The sequence below is a fragment of the Pseudorca crassidens genome, chromosome 7, assembly GCF_039906515.1.
Source record: "Pseudorca crassidens isolate mPseCra1 chromosome 7, mPseCra1.hap1, whole genome shotgun sequence".
NCBI lineage: Eukaryota > Metazoa > Chordata > Mammalia > Artiodactyla > Delphinidae > Pseudorca > Pseudorca crassidens.
This window is the reverse complement of record NC_090302.1, coordinates 88,801,384-88,821,231: the sequence shown is the minus strand read 5'-3', so window position 1 is coordinate 88,821,231 and position 19,848 is coordinate 88,801,384. Positions and strand designations below refer to the sequence as shown.

Genomic DNA, 19,848 nt, shown 5'->3' with positions numbered 1-19,848 from the left:
GTTATATCTTCTTGGAAAATGAAACCATTTATCATTATGTAATGCCCCTCTTTATCCTGATGATTTTTCTTACTCTGAAGTTTACATTAAACTCTGAAATTACTTTAGCTATTCTGGCTTTCTTTTGACTAGCATAAGCAATGATATATCTTTCTTCATCCCTTTACTTTTTCTCCTCCACCTAAATTTTTATTATTTTCTAACAGACTTTTATTTTTTAGAGCAGTTTTAGATTCAAACTGAGCAGAAAGCACAGAGTTCCCATACCCTCCCTGCCCCTACATTGTCCTCTACTTTTTAAAATTAATTAATTTTTGTCTGCGTTGGGTCTTCGTTGCTGCGCACAGGCTTTCTCTAGTTGCAGTGAGCGGGGGCTACTCTTCGTTGCGGTGCACAGGCTTCTCATTGTGGTGGCTTCTCTTGTTGCAGAGCACGGGCTCTAGGCGTGCAGGCTTCAGTAGTTGTGGCACGCGGGCTCAGTAGTTGTGGCTCGTGGGCTCTGGAGCGCAGGATCAGTAGTTGTGGTGCATGGGTTTAGTTGCTCCGCGGCATGTGGGATTTTCCCAGACCAGGGATCAAACCCGTGTCCCCTGAATTGGCAGGCAGATTCTTAACCACTGCACCACCAGGGAAGTCCTGTCCCTTTACTTTTAATCTATCTCTTTATTATTTAAAATGAGTTTCTGATAGAAAACATGTGGTTTTGTTTTTTCCCCCCCCGACTCTTACAGTCTCTGTCTTTTAATTTGTGTATTTAGACCATTGATTTTTAAAGTGATTATTGAAAATGTTGGATTAATATCTATTATATTTGTTTTCATTTTCTATTTGTTGCCCTTGTTGTTTGTTTAGGTTTTTGTCTTCCACTCTTTTTCTGCCTTCTCAGGTTTTAATTGAGCATTTTACATGATTTTATTTTTTCTCCTCTCTTAGTACATGTACTTCTTTTTAAACCTTTTCTTTTAGTGGTGGCTCTTGAGTTTGCAATATATGTATTTATGGCTAAGCCAAGTCCACTTTCAAACAATATACCACTTATGGATAGTGCAAGTTCCTTATAACAGAGTATCCCCTATTCCTCCCTCCCATCTCCTATGACGTGGCCATCATTCATTTCACTTATCCATAAGCTGTAATCAAGTTCATTGTTGCTATTATTATTCTGAACAAATTATCATCTGCTAGATCAATTGAGAATAAGAAAATAAAAGATTTCATGTTCCCTTAATTTATGCCTTTTCTAATGCTCTTCTTTTCTTTATGTAGATCCAAATTTCTGACTTATGTTCTTTTCCTTCTCTCTGAAGATATTCTTTTAACTTTTCTTGCAAGGTGGGTCTACTGGTGACAGATTCCCTCAAATTTTGCTTGTCTGGTAAAGTCTTCATTTCTCTTTCACTTTTGAAGGATAATTTTGCAGGATACAAAATTCTAGGTTGGTGTTTTTTCTTTCAGCATTTTAAATGTTTTACTCTGCTTTCTTCATATTTGAATGATTTCTAAAGAGAAGCCCATATAATTCTTATCCTTGCTCTTCTATGAATAAAATGGTTTACCCCTATGGCTTTTGTTTCAGGGTTTTCTCTTTTTCTTTTTTCTGTTACAGTGTTTTTAATTTCTAGCACTTCCTTTTGTTCCTGTCTTAGGATTTCCATCTCTGTGCTTACATTGCCCATCTGTTGTCACATGTTGTCCACTTTTTCCATTAAAACCCTTAACATAGTAATCATAGTTATTTTATTTCCTTATCTGATAATTCCAACATCTCTGCTGTATCTGAGAAAGCATATCTCATGCTTTCTCTGTTTCTTCAGACTGTGGGTTTTTTTTTTTTGTCTTTTAGTATGCTTATTTTTTGTGCACAAAAGCTATTTTAAAGACAAGAAAACTGTCCCCCATCCAGAGGTGCTCACTTGTTACTGCTGTACACCACAGTCTCCCTCCCATCTCTTTTCTGTGTGGATGTTGGGATGACTCAGTGTGCTGTTTCCTGTACTGCAGCATAAGCGTGTCCCTGTCAGTACAAACCTTTGGGTGCATAACGATCTGTTAGGTGGAAACCGACTTAACAGCTCTCCTGTTGCTGGATACTTTAGTTTGTGAGTTTTTTAGTCTCTCGTGACCTGGGGAGGCTGAAAAGCAGGTTTTCTTGCTGTAGTATATGGACAAGGAGGCTGAGAGAGGCGCCCAGAGGGGCAGCACCCAGGCCAGCCTCCTCCCTCCTGCTTACCCTGATGCTCCTGCAGGCCTGGGCTGGACCAGGACTCCTGGCATTTCAGCATGCTGGCCTCCCAGCATCCTATGACCACATACCAGCTATGCTGTTAGTTCTGCAGGTCAGTGTCCCAGAGCAGCTCCAGGCCTAGCGTCTCCTAGGACAGATGCAGTCCCCTTGCTGCTGGACTGCCTTTCGGTCAGGATGTGTGCAGACCCTGTGTTGGTGGGGGAGGAGGGGTTGCTACCCCAGACATCATCACTGAGGTCTGGCCAAGGAGGGAGCACTGGAAGGCCTCAGAGGCCAGTGGGACCTCTCACTACCCTGGCACCGGGCAGTGGAGGAGGGCCTCAGGTGGGCTCAGCCGCCTAGAGCAAGGGAGTATATTCTGACCTGGTGATGGGGGCAGAGGCAGAGGTTGCAAACTGCCTGCTGGGCCACAGGTGTGTGCTGGGCCCATGATGTTGGTCAACACAGGGTTTTCAAAAACAGTTCCATTAGCTGCAACATATTAAAATCAAGAAATTTCACATAAAGATGTGCATTCCCACATTTTCTTGAAAAATCGGGAGATTTGACAGAGCTCTGTGCACATCCACAAGGTGCCCCCATGGGCCTGCTTGGCATTGGGCTGTGGTGTTCCCGTCTCTGCTGCTCACTGAGCTGAGTGGGGGTTGCACCTCTGCCCCCTCACACCTGCCCGCTCCTACCTGTGGGCATGCAGCATCCCCTGTGCACAGTCAGGGCCCATTTGATGGGTTGTTCTAGATGACCTTCAGATCCCTGCCATGTAGAAATGTGATGGGTCTCGGAGACCCGTGAGTGCTAGGGCTTCTGTCCTTTCCTTAGAGCTGTGTCAGGGAAGGCTGTCCCTGTGCATTGGGCTGACTGCTTCCTGCCATGTCCCAGAACAACATTAAACTGATTTGTTGAAGGAATTAGAGCAGGGTGGGTAGGCCCACTGCCTACGCTTGGCCTTAGTGTCCTCGTCTCACAAATGAGAGTGCTGGGAAGGATGGATTTTTGCTGAGAGTCCCTTCATTTTTTTTTTTTTTTTTTTTTTTTTGTGGTACGTGGGCCTCTCACTGTTGTGGCCTCTCCCGTTGCGGAGCACAGGCTCCGGATGTGCAGGCTCAGCGGCCATGGCTCACGGGCCCAGCCGCTCCGCGGCATGTGAGATCCTCCCAGACCGGGGCACGAACCCGCGTCCCCTGCATTGGCAGGCGGACTCTCAACCACTGCGCCGCCAGGGAAGCCCTCCCTTCACTTTTGATGCTGCAAGAGCCTTTGATTCTTACCTGCTTGAACCTGCTCTCAGAAAGTTTTGAGTACGTACCATAAGCACACGCCAGCACTTGCTTATGACCTACATTCTATGCAGATATATTTTCGAGAGTCAGAAGAGTATATCTTTAAAAGTCTATTTTCATCCTTTAAAAAATTCAAATAGCTCTAATATGAATCTAATCAGTTTATTGAGATTACAGTTGTTCTTTATAATGTTTAAAGGGAGATAGCAATATGCACACACAGGAAAAAATTCAACAGTCAGGAATTTGTCTTCGGTGGCAGCTCTGTCTCCTCCCTGCTAACCACCAGTCTTCTCCAAAGGTGGCCACTTGGGTTAGGTTTCTGAGTCTTTGCAGAACATTCTGATTACAGAGGAGCATGTGTATGCATTTCTTTCAATGCCCCACAAAAAATGGGTGTATGCCCTGGCCCCTTCTGTAACTTGTGCTCTTTGCTGCACAATAAATCCTGGAGATTGTTCCAGATAGAAAGTGTAGAGTTTGTACTTCTTGGCATTCCAGACATTTACCTAAGTCTCCCCTGGATGGGCACCTGGTTGTTGCTGCACTAAACACCCTGTACACCCCTGCGCCAGTGTACCTGTGCATTCCTGGAAGAGGGCCACAGACAAGGGTACACGCGTTCTCAGTATCAGCAGCTCCCATCCTAGAGGCTGTGCCAATGTGTGTTTCTGCTGAGGACATAGAATGCTTGTCTGTCTGCAGCATTGACACACCAGGCGCTCTCCAGTCTCTTAGGGCTGTGCCAGCCGATAGGTGGAAAACCTTGCAGTTTTAGTTTGCGTGTCTTACTGAAAGTGCTGTTGTATCTCTTTCCATACGTTGAAAAACCACTATGTCCTTTTCTGTAAATTGTTTACTAAAAGCCACGATTTCAATCACTGGTCAGGCAGTTTCACTATGTTTTTTTCTCCTACAAAAAGTCTTTTTACTGTTTGCTCCATTCTTGACATGTGATCCAGACCTAAACTGAGGTCTCGCAGAGGCACGTAAGACTCCATGGAAAGCAATCATTGATTTGGGTACTTGGTATTTTTCACTCCTGGTGCTGCTGTTCATTGTTTGGAATTGTTTGGGTTTAGTGTCCCTGAGGCCAGCAGCAGGGCACCCTGGCAGGGCTATGGGGAGGGGTCCCCCTCAGCTGTGTCTCTGTGAGGTGTGGGAAAGGCCAGGTTTCCCTCCCTGACATGGCCTTGGTTAATTAGTGCCATGAGCCTCTGTGTCCTGCTTACTTCTCTCCAGCAAACACTTACCTACACTAAACCTGCAGATGTGGTTTGTACTTTTAAATGCTTCAGGAGTAAGATTTTAAGAAGGCACCCCTTAGGAGGGTTGTTTCAGCTAAGTCCACAGGAGCGTCGTGGACCCTTGAGTGCTGACCTCCCTCTGGTTCCATCCTGTTCTTGTTTGCTTATGGGTGGCGGTGGGGGGTGGGGGTGGCGGCGTCTGCTCAGTTGTGATCTCTACTGGAGTCTCCATGCCGACTGGAAATCAAGGACTTCCCTGCTTCCTCTGGGACGGAGCTGCCTATGGATTTCTAGGTCATGGAGCTTTAGTGTTCTTGGGACTTTGAAGATGCGCCGGCAAAGAAGTTTCCTTAGGGCCGAGTAACAGGACTCGTGGAGGAAAAGTGACTTCTGTCCCAGGGGACTGTGCTGCATCTGTGGTTTCCACCAGTCACTCCTGGGGTTTTCCGTCAGCAAATATAGTCCAGAAATGAGGTTGAGCAGTGAATTCCTAGGCAAAGCTGGCACCTGGGCACAGACTGTGGCTGAGGGCCAAGGTTGCTAATCAGGAGCGAGCCTGGGACTCATGCTGTGCATGTGGGCTGCTTTTCTGGAAGGGGTTGTGTGTCCCCCTAAGAAGGAAGTTATAGCCCCTATGGCTCATGGAAACCCCAGGTGAGAGCTGAGAGGAGCATAGGTCCGGCCCCACCTGGCTTCCTAAAATAGGCACTGTTGTAGCAGCTCCCAGACCCCAGCTTGTCTTTGGAAATGGGCCTAATCCAATAAGTTAGGTGGGGCTTGGGGTCCAGATCTTCAGAACCTTCCCAAAGGCTCTACCATCTTGTCTGGACATATTGCCAAGACAATATAATTGCTAGGACATATTGGTAAGTGGAAACCCCAGGGCAATGACTGGATCAGCCCTGGACGCTGAGGCCGCAGGTCCGACGTTGTGGGGACAACAGAGTGACCCCTCACAAAGTCGCTTCTTCATCACCTGATAGTGGACTTGCCCTGGCCAAGAGACTCCAGGGTGCATGCCCATGGGGGCACAGCCTGACCCGAGTCTGTGACCTGCACCAGCACCACCCATGGGGCACTCGTGTCAGGTGTGCTTGGGCAGGAACACCAGATAGTCCAGAACTCAGTGTCTGTAGGAGATCACTGGCTTGGAGCTTGCAAAAGGCGATAGCGCCAAAGACAAATAGCATCCCTCACCCCCATTTAAGGAGCCCAGAGGCTGGGCAGCTGGTGCCATGTGTGATTCTGGGTCAAATATACAAACAGCTGTGAGGAATGTTGTCAAGACAACCGGGAAAATGTGACTATGTAGACATGTGCATTAGGATACATCTTACGGTGTTAACTTTGATGTTGTGGTTATGGTGGCGACAGCTTGGTTCTTAGGAGACTGCAGGCTGATGAATTAGGGGGCCGGTCCTCATGTCTATAACATATTTTCAAGTGTTTCAGAAAAAAACTACAGAGATATAAAGCAAATAAGGGGGAATTGTTAACCATTGGAGAACCTGAGTGAAGGGAACATGGGCATCCATTGTAATTTTTCTATAGGGTTTAAAATTTCAAAATGGGAAGTGGGTCGGGAGAGCCCTCTCAGGTGATGGTGACATTGAGCAGGCAGAGACCTGTCACCTACCTCCTCTGCCTGAGTCCCTCACCTGTGCCAGGGGAGGGCCTGGGTCCTGTCCATCTCATAGTGGCACCTGTTTGTAGACTCCCCAGGGCTGTACTCCGCCCAGCTTGGGACCCTTCCCGGGGCCTCGTGCTTGCTACCCGCTGCCCTGCTCCTCTCTATCCTGTCAATCCTCTCACCGCCCCTCATACTGCCTTTGGTGCCTTTACCAGGTGAAGGAGACTAGGGACGTGAGTCACTTGCTCCAAGGTGGCTGGCAAGAGAGGTGTGTGGACATTGGAGACCTTGACCTCCACCTGCACCCACTGGAGTGGGTTTTATAAACATCAGTTTATAGGGTCATGACTCACCTTGTTTAAACCTTTGAACTAAGAGAGAGGAGAAACCCCACATGTCCTACAAGGTACATCTATGAATGTTTGCTTCCACTGTAAGTATGGACGCAAGTGTTTCTTTTAGAGATTGTGATAAATTGGGAAGTTAAAGAAGTGAAGGCTCTTTGGGCTCTGCTTTCCTCCCCTGCAGTGGTGCTTCCTCCAGATTCCTGTGAGTGGTGCTCTCTGGGTTGGCCTGGAGGATGACGGAGACTCCTCTCCAGTGTGTCTGCCTGTGGCTTCCATCCCCCCATGGCTTTCCTCCCCTCCGTGGCTTTGTCCCCCCGATGGCTGCTGTTCCCCCATGGCTTCCAACCCCCCATATCTTCCATCCCCCGGAGGCTCCTGTTTCCCCTGGGTGCCCCATCCTGCTGAGGAAAGTGTGGAGAAGCACAAACAAAGGTATTACGGCCAGGAAGGAAAAACTTTGGGCAAGATGGGGTGGGGCTCAGCTGGTCAGAGGCCACTGGCCCCTTATTCTCTCCTTGGAGATAGGGAGGGGCTGGGCTGGAGTCCATTCACCTCAGAGTCCTGGAGGAGTGGATGTGACACATCTGGGAAGAAGAATAGATGTTGACATTCTTTCCATATGGATTCTGTGTTTCCCTCTGGAGTTCTGCTCTCAGCCACTTGCTGACAGATATGAGAGCATGTGTCATGATCCATCAGACCAGCAGGAGAAAATGCTGCTGCTGATGATAATGATGATGATGATGGTGATGGTGATGGTAGTGATGATACTGGTGATGATGGTGATGACTGTACTGATGATGATGGTGATGGTGACGATGACTACAACGAGCAGTAAACTGTCTGCAGGCTCCTGCTTGTGCCAGGCATGGCGCTGGGCACTGTACATACGATCCTTTTTGAGCTTACCTGCCCCACTGGCAGGGGCTGGGAGGACAATTGTTCTTCACATTCTGGAACCTGTTTTCATTTCTTCTGAGTACGCAGTCCCTCCCCATAGTCCTGGTTATCTGTGGCTGTGTAATAGTCACCGCAAAACATAGTGGTTTCTGACAACAACTGTGTGGATTTTCCCCACAAGTCTGCATCTGAGCTCAGCAGACAGACCTACCCCCCCCAAATCTCTGTCATTGCTCTGTGGCTGGGTCCCCACGAGGTCCAGGTGGAAGCCACATGGTCTGTGTGACTCTTGGGGGTCCTGATATACTGATTCCCCGGGCTGACTGCCCTCCAGGGTTGGTAGTGAGACCCTCCTCTGTGGCGCAGTGTCACCTACCGCCCTCCAGGCCATGGCAGACACCCTGTCATCCCGTGCACACAGGCGCCCCTCTCCCTGGGGGCCAGACTTTTCCAGCTGGGTCAGGTCTGGCTGTTTTCTCTTTCCCCTTTCCTGCTCCTCTTTATGAACTTGTCCTATGAGGGCTCAGGTGCCTCAGGGGTCCAGTCCTTACTGCACCCTCCACCTCCTCCTGTGGCAAAGTGTTTGCTACCTACTCCTGCACAGCAGGCCCTTGGCTGACTGGAAACTGTGAAGGCTCTTGAGCCTGGTGTACGAGCTGTGGGGTGCAAACAGACTTGGCTGCCCCCACCTGCTCTTGCCACCTTTTCGCGTGGTCCTGGCAAATGCGGACCTCTCAGAGAGGCCCTTGCACAACATGCCTGAGGCTCTTAGGGTGAAACCACAAAACCCATGGACAGCTGTTGCCTGGGGGCATCCCGAGGTGGGACCCAGACACACTGCCTTGAGCCCATGTGTGGCTCTGAGGGTGTCAGTTCCCTTCTCCCACTGTGATTTCTCCCCTGTCGTGTGGAGAAAGTTGTGTGGCTCCTGGACTAGTGGCTGGGCATTCAGTGATTTAGTGGTGGTTACACGATTAGGGCCTAAAGGACCACCTTAAGTTTGACATGTGGCTGATGACCATCTTGAAGCCGAGTGGTGACCGAGTTGTGGTCCCCATGGCTGCATCGTGTGGAATTGTGTCAGTGACCAGTTTCTGGATATCCTTTGGAGACTGCAGGCTGGAATGGGGGAGGATGAGGGAGGAAGGGGATGGCCGTGAAGTGGGGCTGGCTTGACATAGGATGAAGTCATCATGAGGGGAATCACTGAGCACCCCCATGCCTTCTAGGGCTCCTTGGCCAGCCCAGGCTTCCATGCAGGTGTCCGCCTGCCCTGCCTCTCCCTGTTGTCTCCAACGTGGCATCTCCCCTCCATTGGGCTCCCTGGGGGAGACCCAGGGGCCCTGAGATGGCTGTCCCAGCCTTGCTGCAGGGTAGACAGCTCAGGAGCCCTTCTCAGTGGGGCACCAGGACCCAAGAAATGTGGGAGGAGGTGAGCTGGGAAGGGGCACCGTTCTGACTTTCCAAATAAAGCAGGAATTTTGCTGCTTGTTATAAAAAGAATACACACTCATTTTCAGTGATTTAGGAAAGTACAGAAAAGTGTAAAGAGAAAACAAGCATGCCACTGCCCGGCACCAGTGTGGAGCCCTTCTGTATCACTGTGTGCCAGGGCTGTAGTTTTAGTGTCTGCAGATCTTAAACATGTAAACTCAAAAATAAAACCTGAGTTTTGATGACTGCATAATATTCTGCTGTGTGAGCATAGCATGACCTGGGTATCTGACCTCCTGGCTGGAAAAGTTTACTGCTCCTAATTTTTCGCTGTTTTAAATAATCTTGAGGTGGACCATCTTGCATGTGACTCTTGTATGCATTTCTACTTTCTGCCTTATAACAGGTTTGTAGTTGTGGAATTACTGGCCTGAAGGATAAAATCCTTCTTAAAGCTCTTGGCACACACGACCATATTTGGGGAGACTGCTTCCCATGTTCATTCCTCCATGGGCAGGATGAGTGCCTGGTCCCAGTGGCCCCACCCGCATCATGACCATTATTGACACATCAACCGTGCCACCTCTGAGCTCCGCCGTGCTTTACATTGCAGGGGCTGGCGTGTGAGGCGAGGTTTGCCCGTCCCCCTCCCCTCAGGAATTGACAGGGGCCACTTCCTTTTTTGAGGCTCCTCCCCTGACTTAAAAAAAAGTCAAAACAGTGTTACAGAAGTTTTGGGTTATGTTAAATCAACGTTCTTGACAACACAATAGAAAAAAACCACAATGCAATCTAATTGTGGATTCATGAGAAAATTCCAGCCTTGATTCTCAAAAGCTGAGCAGAGGAGTGTGGTGGGGTGCCCAGGCTGGGCCAGGAGCCTGTGCCCTCGGGAGCTCCTCTGGCAAGGCTCTCACCATGAGGTCATACCCTGCATGCTTGGGGCTGGGATTCTAGAAAGTCCTGCTGGAAGTCGCCCTATTGGATGGCAGAGCAGGGATTACTGTGGGACGACCTCAGAAGAGCCGCTTCCTCTCTCGGTCCCCCTGGCCCTTGGTGTCACAAGGGTCTCACAACCAGAGCATCTCCAAGAGGCAGATTCAGATTTTGCACAAAGAGCAGGGAACCCAGGCTTCCTTGGGAGCAGGACTTCCCAAGGGTGGCTGGCCACTTTGGCAATTCTGACGATTTTGCCACCTTTGCAAGTATCTGAAATCTGCAGCCTCCCACCCCTCAGTTCCCTTTTTCTTGGTCATTTTCTTTGGTGTCTTATCCCCCAGTCACCTCTGCCTTTGAAAATTCTGTTGTCTTTCTACTCACTGGGCTCTGGGTACCAAATTACCTTTAATATTTGTTTGGGGTTGACTTTCTGGCATGCTGGGGTTGCTCGTGGCTCAGATCAAACCAGTTCCCGGCCCCACTGGGTCGTGAGCCCCTGAAAATGCAGCTGCATCTCTCCTTGTTTCTCACCGCCTGCCCGCTCAGTGTCAAGGTGAGTGCGGTGGACTGAATGAGCACATAGACAGGAACACATGGGCCCACACACACACTTGCACACACATGTATGCACATATGTGCAACTTACATATGTATGCACACATACATACAGTGCACATACACTCACGCACACACACACACACACACACACACACACACACATTCACACACCCCATAATTTTGTTCTGGGTTTTCCACCAAGAGAAATTATACCATACACATTCTCCTATTACCTACGATTTTTCAGTTTACAATTACTGTGGATATCTTTCCATGTCAGGATGTAAAAATCTACCTCATTCTTTTTATCTTTAAATTAGTTTAGCAGTATCCTGCCCGCCCAGAGCATTCTGCATTACCGTCTGCGTTTGCTGGGCAGGTGGTTTCCAGGTTCCCTTTATGCTGTGAGGCCTGGGTCCAACCTCCGTCTGTGTCCCAGCCTCTCCCTCAGCTGTCACATGGGCAGAGCCATCCCTGGGCCCCTGGGAGGTCTACAGGTTGGTGGAAACATCACTCATTCATTTGAGTCTTCTCCTAGGCACCTGGAGTCCTGGGTGCCAGTGACCTGGGTTCTCTCCAAGGGAGGGAAAGCGGGGTCAGCAGGATCCGTGTTGATGTCTTAGGTGGCCCTGGCAGCCTGTGCTTCTGCCTGCTGCCCACCCCCTGGGTGGGCCACGGCTTTCCATCCTGGGCACTGGGGCTGGGCAGGCTGGATTTGGCCCCTGAAGCTTCTGTCCTTTAGGAGGCCATGTGGCCTATGGGGTGCTTGGGGGACTGCTGCTCTCACCAGAGTTAAAAAGGACAAACGCCACAATTATCTGGCTGAATGCGTCTTTTCTCCAAGGTGTCAGGGCTGTCGCAGTTGGAGCTCTGTTTCAGAACTGATGTCCTGGGTGATTCTGTCCCCATCTAGCCTTGAGGTTTGTGTAGGGCTCCCCTGCCTTGGCCCCACAACACCTCTCCCAGCTGCTGGTCTTTTCCCCTGTGCCCTGAGTTACCTCCCCCACTCTCTCTCCCTGCCTCTGCCCCTCTCCCTCTTACCCTTATGCCCTCCCCCAGTCACCACAGTGTGCTCACCTGGCCAGCCCAGCCCAAGGCCTGGCTGACCCTCCCAGGCTGCAGCTGGGGCTACCTTGTGCAGTTGTGATGATCTTGGGGACACGGATGCAGCTGGGCCCAGACATGTCCAGGGCCCAGCTTGCAGGTGATGCCCCTCATCCTCCTTTCTCCCTTGGACCATTTGCAGGTAACTTCGAGCCCCTGCTTGGGCCTGGAGTGTATGGCAGGCTCTAGTGCCTGCTTCCCAGGAGAGTGATGCCCACCTTCCACCAAGAAGCTCATTGTATCCTCATAGAGCTTTCGTCTGTTGCAGTCCTACAAGGGGCAGGGGGCAGGGGACAGGTGAGGCTCTTGGGTGCCTTGCTGTAGACACAGGAGGACTAGCAGGCTGGGTGTGCTGAGCCCCCCACGTCCATCAGGGCAGTCCTTGGGTGCCCAGCTCTTGTTGTGAGCCAGCAGTGGTCTCCATGGGGTGGGTGGCCTGTCTGCCCCTCCTAGGTGAGGGGTAGCTCTAAGGTGTTCCCAGCAGAACAGAACCCACCTTCCCTGCTTCTCACTTTCTCTTTCAGTCCCGGGGCCTTCCTGCACAACATAGCAAACAGCCAGACCCATCCTGGCCCAGGTGAGACCTGAGCCCACCAGGTGGTGGTGTTCTAAAGACCCCCAGGGGTGGAGTTGGGGTGTCATGCACAGTGCACATGGTCGTGACTCCCGTGTCTCAGCTTCCACACCTGTCACAGGGGCCCCTGCCGTGGGCTTTCCAGAGCATGATGAGGCTTCAGGGATGTGTGGGACCAGCAGGTGGTGTTTGGGGGAGCCAGTCCCAGTAACTAGGCCTGAGGAACGCCAAGTGGGGTTTTGTATTTTAAGGCACATTGGTTTCCTTCCTTTTGATTGACCTGGAGCCTCCATCAGAGAAGCCCCTTGGACCTTCCAAGGTGCACCTGACTCCCGACCTCCTGCAAGGGCCCTAAGTCTGTGTCATCTGACCTCAGACATCCTGCCCACCTGTAGGGTCAGTGCCGGCACATAGAGGCCTTGCAGCAGAACCTGCTGCAGCCTCCTTGTTTGTCCCTGGGGCCCCTGGGACCTGGGCAGGCAGGGGTTCACACCGGGCCATGGGACAGAGGCAGACCCATCAGGGGAGGTCGGCCATCCTCAGTGTTTGTGAGCTCCAGGGGCTGCCAGTGAGAAGATAGCCTGGAGCCCCTGTCCAGTGTGGACGTGCAGTATGCGCTGTTGACCTAAAATCATAACACAGCCAGCTGTTTTACCAGCAAAATGGGTTTATTCAGGCACCGCAAAGAACTGCAATTTGGGACATGCAATCTCTGGCAAGCCACAGGAAAGTCCAGGGAACAAAGGAGAGTAACATTCTTTTATAGAGGAGAAGGGAGAGTTGGGAGGAGCTGTTGTAAAACAAGAGTCCATTGGAGGAAACTGGGAGTTCGAAATATAGTGGCTTTCATTGGCTAAGTGTGACAGCCTTTGGTTGGCTGGGCTGTTGCCAGGCAAGGAGAAATTCTTCCTCCTTCTGGGTAGTAAAGTAGTAACATTCTTCCTGTTGGAGATACAAAGGTGTAGACTCTTCCTCTGGGTCTATAACTGACACTGAGTGATAGGGTGTAAGAGCTCTCCCTTATGGCCTCCTGACTCCATTTTAAATGAGGGTCTGTTTATTAATTTTCACAGGACTCCAGGTGTGGACGTGGGGTGTAACTTCTGGGTCTAGTCTCTGGACCTGGCCAATCCTGAGCAGTTGCAGGGCTCTGCCTTTGTCTCAGTCCATGGCTCCTGGTGGGTATGGGTGATGGGGGCTCACTGTGTGCCCAGTTCTACAGTTGCTGGGTTTGAGCCATCTTCACCCTGGTGTGATCGCTGGTATCATGAGCCCACTTTATGGATGAGCAAACTGAGGACAGCCAGCTCGGGCCTGCCATGCAGAGGCGACCCAAGGCACAGGACCCTTCTGTAGCCTGACTCTGGAAGGCAGGGGCTTGGAGAAGACTGGTAGGGAAGGAGCAGAGGGTCAGGCCTGGTGGGCTAGCCCTGGGTAGGGGGTGGGGGTTCAGGTGAGCCAGCTCTTCCTCCTCCTGGGTGGAGAGAAGCTGTCCTCTGCTGCCCCAGCCTCCAGGCAGTGCCCCATGCCTGGGGGCTGGGAAGATCTGGCTGTGTTTACTGTCCTCACTGTGCCTTTGCCAATGTGGCATGCTACCAGTTTAATGTGTTCGGTTTTGGTTAATTTGTCAGTTGAAAATGATATGTATTGTGATTTTAGCTTGCCTTTCATGGGTGGTTAGTGAGGTTGGGTATCCTTCTCACACAGCTGTAGCATGTGCCTATTCTGTTCCTGGCTCTGCCCTGTTCTGTTGGGAGATCCCCACAGTATATATAGTTCATGGAGGAAGAGTAGAAAAACTTTGCTATATTTGCTGTACATACTTTTCATAGCACTTTGAAGTTTGTTTTCATGATTTGGAGCACTGTTTCAATCCATCAGTGTCCTCTCCGTTTTCCTTTCCATTTTCTTTTTTGTTTGTTTGTTTAGAAAGTCACTTTGCGTCATGAGAGCAAATGTGCCCTCATGTTCTGATTTTGATGGCTTTGTCTTTTACATCTGACTCTAGATTTCTTTCACTTTATTACCGTTTACGTTCTGAAGTGAAGACCGAACTTTATGTTTTCAAAAAACACTTGCCAAGGTCTTTCTGGGCTTCAGGCTCTGTTCCCAGGGCTGTCGGACTGCGGCAGCTGTGGCAGGCAGTGTCCTGCCCAGGGACCCTGGGGCGTTGGTGGCCTGCAGAGGGTCTTGTCTGCTGAGTGCTCCTCCTGGGCCAGTGGCTGAGGGTGGGGGGAGAACTGTCCCTCTGAACGGTGAGGAGACCTTTGGGTGTGGGCAGACAGCTAACCTCTCGTGCCTCAGTTTCCTCATTGTACAATAGGGCTAATGATAATTATCCCGATTACCGCAAGGTTGTTGCAAAAAAATGAATGTAGAGTTCTTGATGCTACCAGATGCAGAGTCAGCACTCAGCCAGCCTTAGTGATGATGGGTGGTGTCACTCTCACAGGGCCACCAGGTTCTTTTCTCTTTCTTTTTTGAGATAAAATTCACATAACATAAAATTAACCATTTTAAAGCGAACAGTTTGGTGGCATTTAATACATTCACAGTGTTGTGCAACCATCACCTCTATCTAGTTCCAGAACATTTTCACACCAAAAGGAAACTCTGTGTGCACTAAACAGTCACTCCCCATTCCCCTCTGCCCCCACCCTCTGGTGCTGCCAGTCGGCCTCTGTCTCTCTGCATTTACCTATTCTGGGCATGATCATGTAAATGGAATCACAATATGTGGCCTTCTGTGTCTGGTTTCCTTCACTCAGCACAATGCTTTTGAGGCTCATCCTTGTTGTAGTGTGCATCAGCACTTCATTCCTTTTTAAGGCTGAATACTACTCCATTGTATGGCGGCACTGCAATTTGTTCAGCCATTCATCAGTTGACAGACATTTGGGTTGCTTCCATCTTTTGGCTATTGTGACTAATGCTGCTGTTAACATTTGTATACAAGGATTTGTTTGAGAAACTCTTCTTAGTTCTTTGTGGGTCTATACCTTGGAGTGGAATTGCCAGGTCATATTATAATTTTCTGTTTAACTTTTTGAGGAACCACCATACTGTTTTGCATAGAAAATGTACCATTTTATGTTCCCACCATGAACGTGAGAGGGTTCTAATTTCTCCACATCTTCACCAGCACTTGCTAGTTTCCTGTTTGTTTTTTTCTTTTTAAAATTATAGCCATCCGAGTGAGTGTATAGTGGTATCTCATGGTTTTGATTTGCATTTCAGTGGCATCCAGATGACTTAAGGGTGTTGAGCTTCTCTTCATGAGCTTCTTGGCCATTTGTATTTCTTCTTTGGAGAAATGTCTGTTCAGATCCTTTGACCATTTTTAAATTGATTTGTCTTTTTGTTGTTTTGTAAAGTTCTTTATGCATTCTGCATGATAGACCCTTATCAGGTAATATGATTTGCAAATATTTTCTCCCATTCTGCATAGTGCCTTTTCACTTTCTTGATAGTGTCCTTTAATGCAGAAAAGTTTTAAAGTTTGATGATGTCTAATTTATGTCTTTTTCCTTTTGTTTCTTGTGCTTTTGGTGTCATTTCTAGGAATCCATGCCCAAATCCATGGTCATGAAGATTCACTCCTGTGTTTTCTTCTAAGGGTGTTACAGTTTTAGCTCTTATATTTAGATTGTTAATCCATCTTCAGTTAATTTTTTGTATATGGTGTGAGGTAGGGGTTCAACTTCACCGTTTTGATATCCAGTTGTTCCAGCACCATGGTACAGCTCCCTGGGGAAGGTGACTTAAAGCCGTCCCCTTCACGGGGTCTGGAGGGGCCCTGCCTATGGCTGCAAACTGCCTATGGTGAAATGGTGGGGGTGCCCTGGCTCTGAGACACGCCCCCCCACCCCCCACCCCCCGGCCTCAACCTCCCTGGGCTCTGTGGGGACAGGGCAGTAACGGCCCTCATGGAGGCAGGCCCAAAGGATGGCTGGTTCCCTCTGGCTTTCCCAGTCACATATGGTGAGGTCTTCCTTGACCCTCCCTCTCCACTTCGAGTCTCCCATCCCATCCATGTGGGCCACTGTCCCCACACACACTCTGCCCCAGCTGCCGTCATGCTACCCTGCCCTTTCTCTTGAAAAGTGAGTGGGAGGTGCTGCAGATCTTTGCAGGGGAAGCTCTTGAGGAGCCAGCTGACTGCTGTTAATGATGTCTGTTTCTCCTTCGTTTCAGCTGTGTTGGAGTGGAAGAGGAGGAGGCCCCAGACATCGACATATACCACTGCCCAAACTGTGAGAAAACCCATGGGAAGTCCACCCGTAAGTATAGCACCATGCTGCTGCTCCTCGGATCTGACAATGGGAGCAGGGTCTCTGCTTGGCCTTGACCCCAACCCCAACTGGACCCCACCTTGCTGACGTGAACCGCCCTGTGTAGTTGCAGCCAGGGGACTCTGGTATCTAGGAACCACCTCCTGCCTCATTTATTGCCCCTCATGGCCTTGCTGGGCCCACTGTGGCCCCTCCTGGTCATCTCCTGCCTGCACATGCAGCTGGGGCCCCTCACGGCCTTTGCAAAGAGCCCACCAGCCTTCAAAGGCCTGGGCAGGGGTTGCAAAGTCCAGCATTTGCAGTGACCAGGCAACCTGAGATGGGTACATAGGCTGGGAAATGTCCAAGGGACCATCCATCCCAGCCCTGCCCAGCTCTGCCCAGCTGGCCATCTCTCTGCAGGGGTCCAGGAATGTGCATTGTTGCAGATTTGCTCTCCTTCCCTTCTCTAGCACCCCCTGCATGGAATCTTAGGTGTTCACCTTTCTCTCTCTTTTTTTTTTCCAGCAATGAAAAACATTTTATTTCCTGTCAGTTCTACATTATTAATAAGTGAGAGTACAGGGAGGAAAAATAATAGTTGTTTTTTTTTTTTAATTGAAGTATACAGCCAAGGAATTTTGTATTTTTGAAATGCAAAAGAATTCTCTTTCTCAAACTATTTGTGCATTACAAGGACTTTATCCTCCTCCCCTTCCATCTGGCCCTCTGGGGGCGTGGGAGGCCCAGTGGGGGCTCCCCAAGGCACAGGCTCATCCAGGGTGGCCCACATCATGGCTGGGAGGCAAGTTCTAAGGCCGGGTCTGTGTGGGGGAAGTGCCATGACCTTCTGGGGCTGGACCCCTGTAGTCCTTGTGGAGCGAGTCCTGTGGATCCAGTGGGCATAGAGGGAGGACACCAGCACAGGGTGAAAGCCCACCTCCAGCACCCCTGTTCTGTGAGTCGTGGCCAGCCAAGGGAGCCCAGCCCAGCCCCTTAGGAAGCTGGGTGAAGTGGGGTCTCACCTCTCCTTGACTTTTCTTGGGCCTCTCTTTGTGCCTGGCCTGTGCCCCATCATCACTAAGTGACCATGGGAGCTGTATTCATTTCGGCTCTTGTGCTCTGCCCTCCAGCGCATGTGGGCATGAGGTAAATGCATGAGAAGATGAAGAAGAAAAGGCCTGGTGGCTTCTGAACTTCCTAGGCATGAAGATTCTCAAGTTCCTGACTTACCCTCATACCCCTAGAAGTTGGCAGCACTGATGCTCACAACACAACTCCCCTAAACGACCCGATCCTCCTGGTAACTGCTTTGCAGCAGATACAGGAGGATGACTGTCACCCCGTGGCTTAACCTGAATTTCTGGCGCCTCATGAACCTCCAGGAAAGCTCAGGGCCTGGGAGAGACAAACAGGGTGTGGACCCAGGTCCTGCATCTCGTGGCCCTGGGTGTGGGGTGGGGGGCTGATCAGGGCTGGGGCCGGGAGACAACCCCCTACCATATAGAGCTGAGTGCCTGGGTAGGCGCTACCCTGGCAGGTGCTCAGGGAGGGTGGGGGGCAGGGCCACCTCTGTGAGCGCTGTTCTAGATCAGCAGACAGTGTGGGACTTCAGCCTGGCAGGACCTGGCAGCCCCTCCTTGGCTGTGTGTGTGTATGTGTGTCTTGCATGTGTGCACGCGTGTGTGCGTGCATATGTGATTTGTAAATTCTGTGAACCAGACTTCTTGTTGTTATTGAGGCCCGTGTGCCCATCAGGGACGAAGGCACTGATTTTAGCATCTTCCGCCAGTGTGCACTCCTAGATTGCCCATCACCCTTTATTTTACATGTGTGTGCCCTGACCAGAGCCTGTCTGTGACACACTGGTTGGTTTTTTCTGCTTGGATTCCAGTCACACCTTCCACAGTAAGGCCCCTCGATGACCCTGTGCCCCCTGGGGGCCACCTAAGCCCATGAGCCTGCCTCCTTTCCTTGCCCTGGCCTGGGTGAGGTTTGTGACGGGCACAGTGAGGTGGGGATGGCAGGGGGAGGACCAGAACAGGATAGAGTTGGGGAATGGAGCACCGTGATGGGATGGAGGCGGAGTTCCCAGGGTGAGCTGGGCCTGAGGCCATATCCCTCTAGCTTTGCGTGTCTTACCAGATCTCGGGGTTCTCTCCCCACGCTGTTGCCACCTGTCCCTTGGACTGATTTTGGTCTGTGACCCTCAGGCCCACAGGTTTACGCAATTCACAAATTTAGAGTGAGACCCAGGAGTCCCTGTGGGAACTCGGCAAGGTATCCTTACTGACACGAAGGCTCACGGGAAGCGGGTGACATGGCCCTTAAAGGGGTTCTGAATCCTGGTGTTGCCTCTTGTTAGCGCTATGACTGCTTAAGAGGTTACTTACTAATTTCTTACTTTCCTCCTGCCTGAGGCGGGTGTAGCTGTCACATCTTCCTGGTGGGATGAACCACGCTTAGGACGGTGGGCCGGGCTCTGGTGCTGATTGCCTTAGGGACACCTCTTGCCCCCATAACCCGGGGGGCCCACTGAGACCCACCAGCTTCCTGCTGTCTCCTGGGCACCTTGTCAGAGGGTGCCTTGGGCCACCATAGGCAGGAGAAGTCTCAGCCTCTGGGCTTAGGAGGGTCATGGGACCTGGGGAGGGAGGGAGCCCACCAGCCAGGGCTGCAGAGGGGTTCAAGGGTAGCCCCATGGAGCTCAGACCCTGCCTCACAGCTTCATCTTTGGCTGTGGTCCCAGCATACCCGCTCCAGCCACAGTATCAGGTGTATTCCAGCCTCTCCACGAGGTTCTTGGAGCTGCCCAGTCCCGAGTGAGGGCCTGGGAAGCCCAGGTGGCCCAGGACTGCCACTGGCCCCTGGTCAGCATGCACTTCTCAGGCCCAGCTCCTGGCAGGCAGTGGAGATGCTGCTTCTCTCTCCTGCTGCCCACTGCTCCCCTGCATGTCTGCTATCGCTGGGCTGCATGCCCCCTCCAAGACTTGGTTTCCCCACATGGCCTTCTGACACAGGGCACTCCATGCTCACGAGGAGCCTGGGAAGCCAGGACTAGCATTAATGGTGAAGCACAGAGATACCTAGTAACTTGCCTAGGGTCACATGACTACAAGATAGTTGGATCCCTTTGGATCTCCTGTCTGCCTGGTGCTGCCACCAGAAGTTCCAGCTCCAGACCTCTCTTCGTAGGATCTTGACAGATTTCCATAGTATCCACTCACACCTTGGTCTTGGAGACCAAGCATGATGTAAATATCACCTGTTGTAGGAGACAGTCTCAAGGAGCTATGACTTGATGAGACGGGGAAGGGGT

At 50.7% G+C, this 19,848-nt stretch overlaps 1 protein-coding gene across 3 annotated transcripts in view; it reads left to right on the top strand.

The window, feature by feature from the left end:
- The window catches only part of PHF2 (PHD finger protein 2), a 94,554-nt gene that overhangs the window by 35,053 nt on the left and 39,653 nt on the right, over positions 1-19,848 (top strand). For all 3 annotated transcript variants that reach the window (XM_067744890.1, XM_067744891.1, XM_067744889.1), the window contains exon 2: positions 16,453-16,538. In XM_067744890.1, coding sequence (XP_067600991.1) covers positions 16,453-16,538 — 86 coding nt within the window. The remainder of the gene's footprint in view (positions 1-16,452; positions 16,539-19,848) is intronic.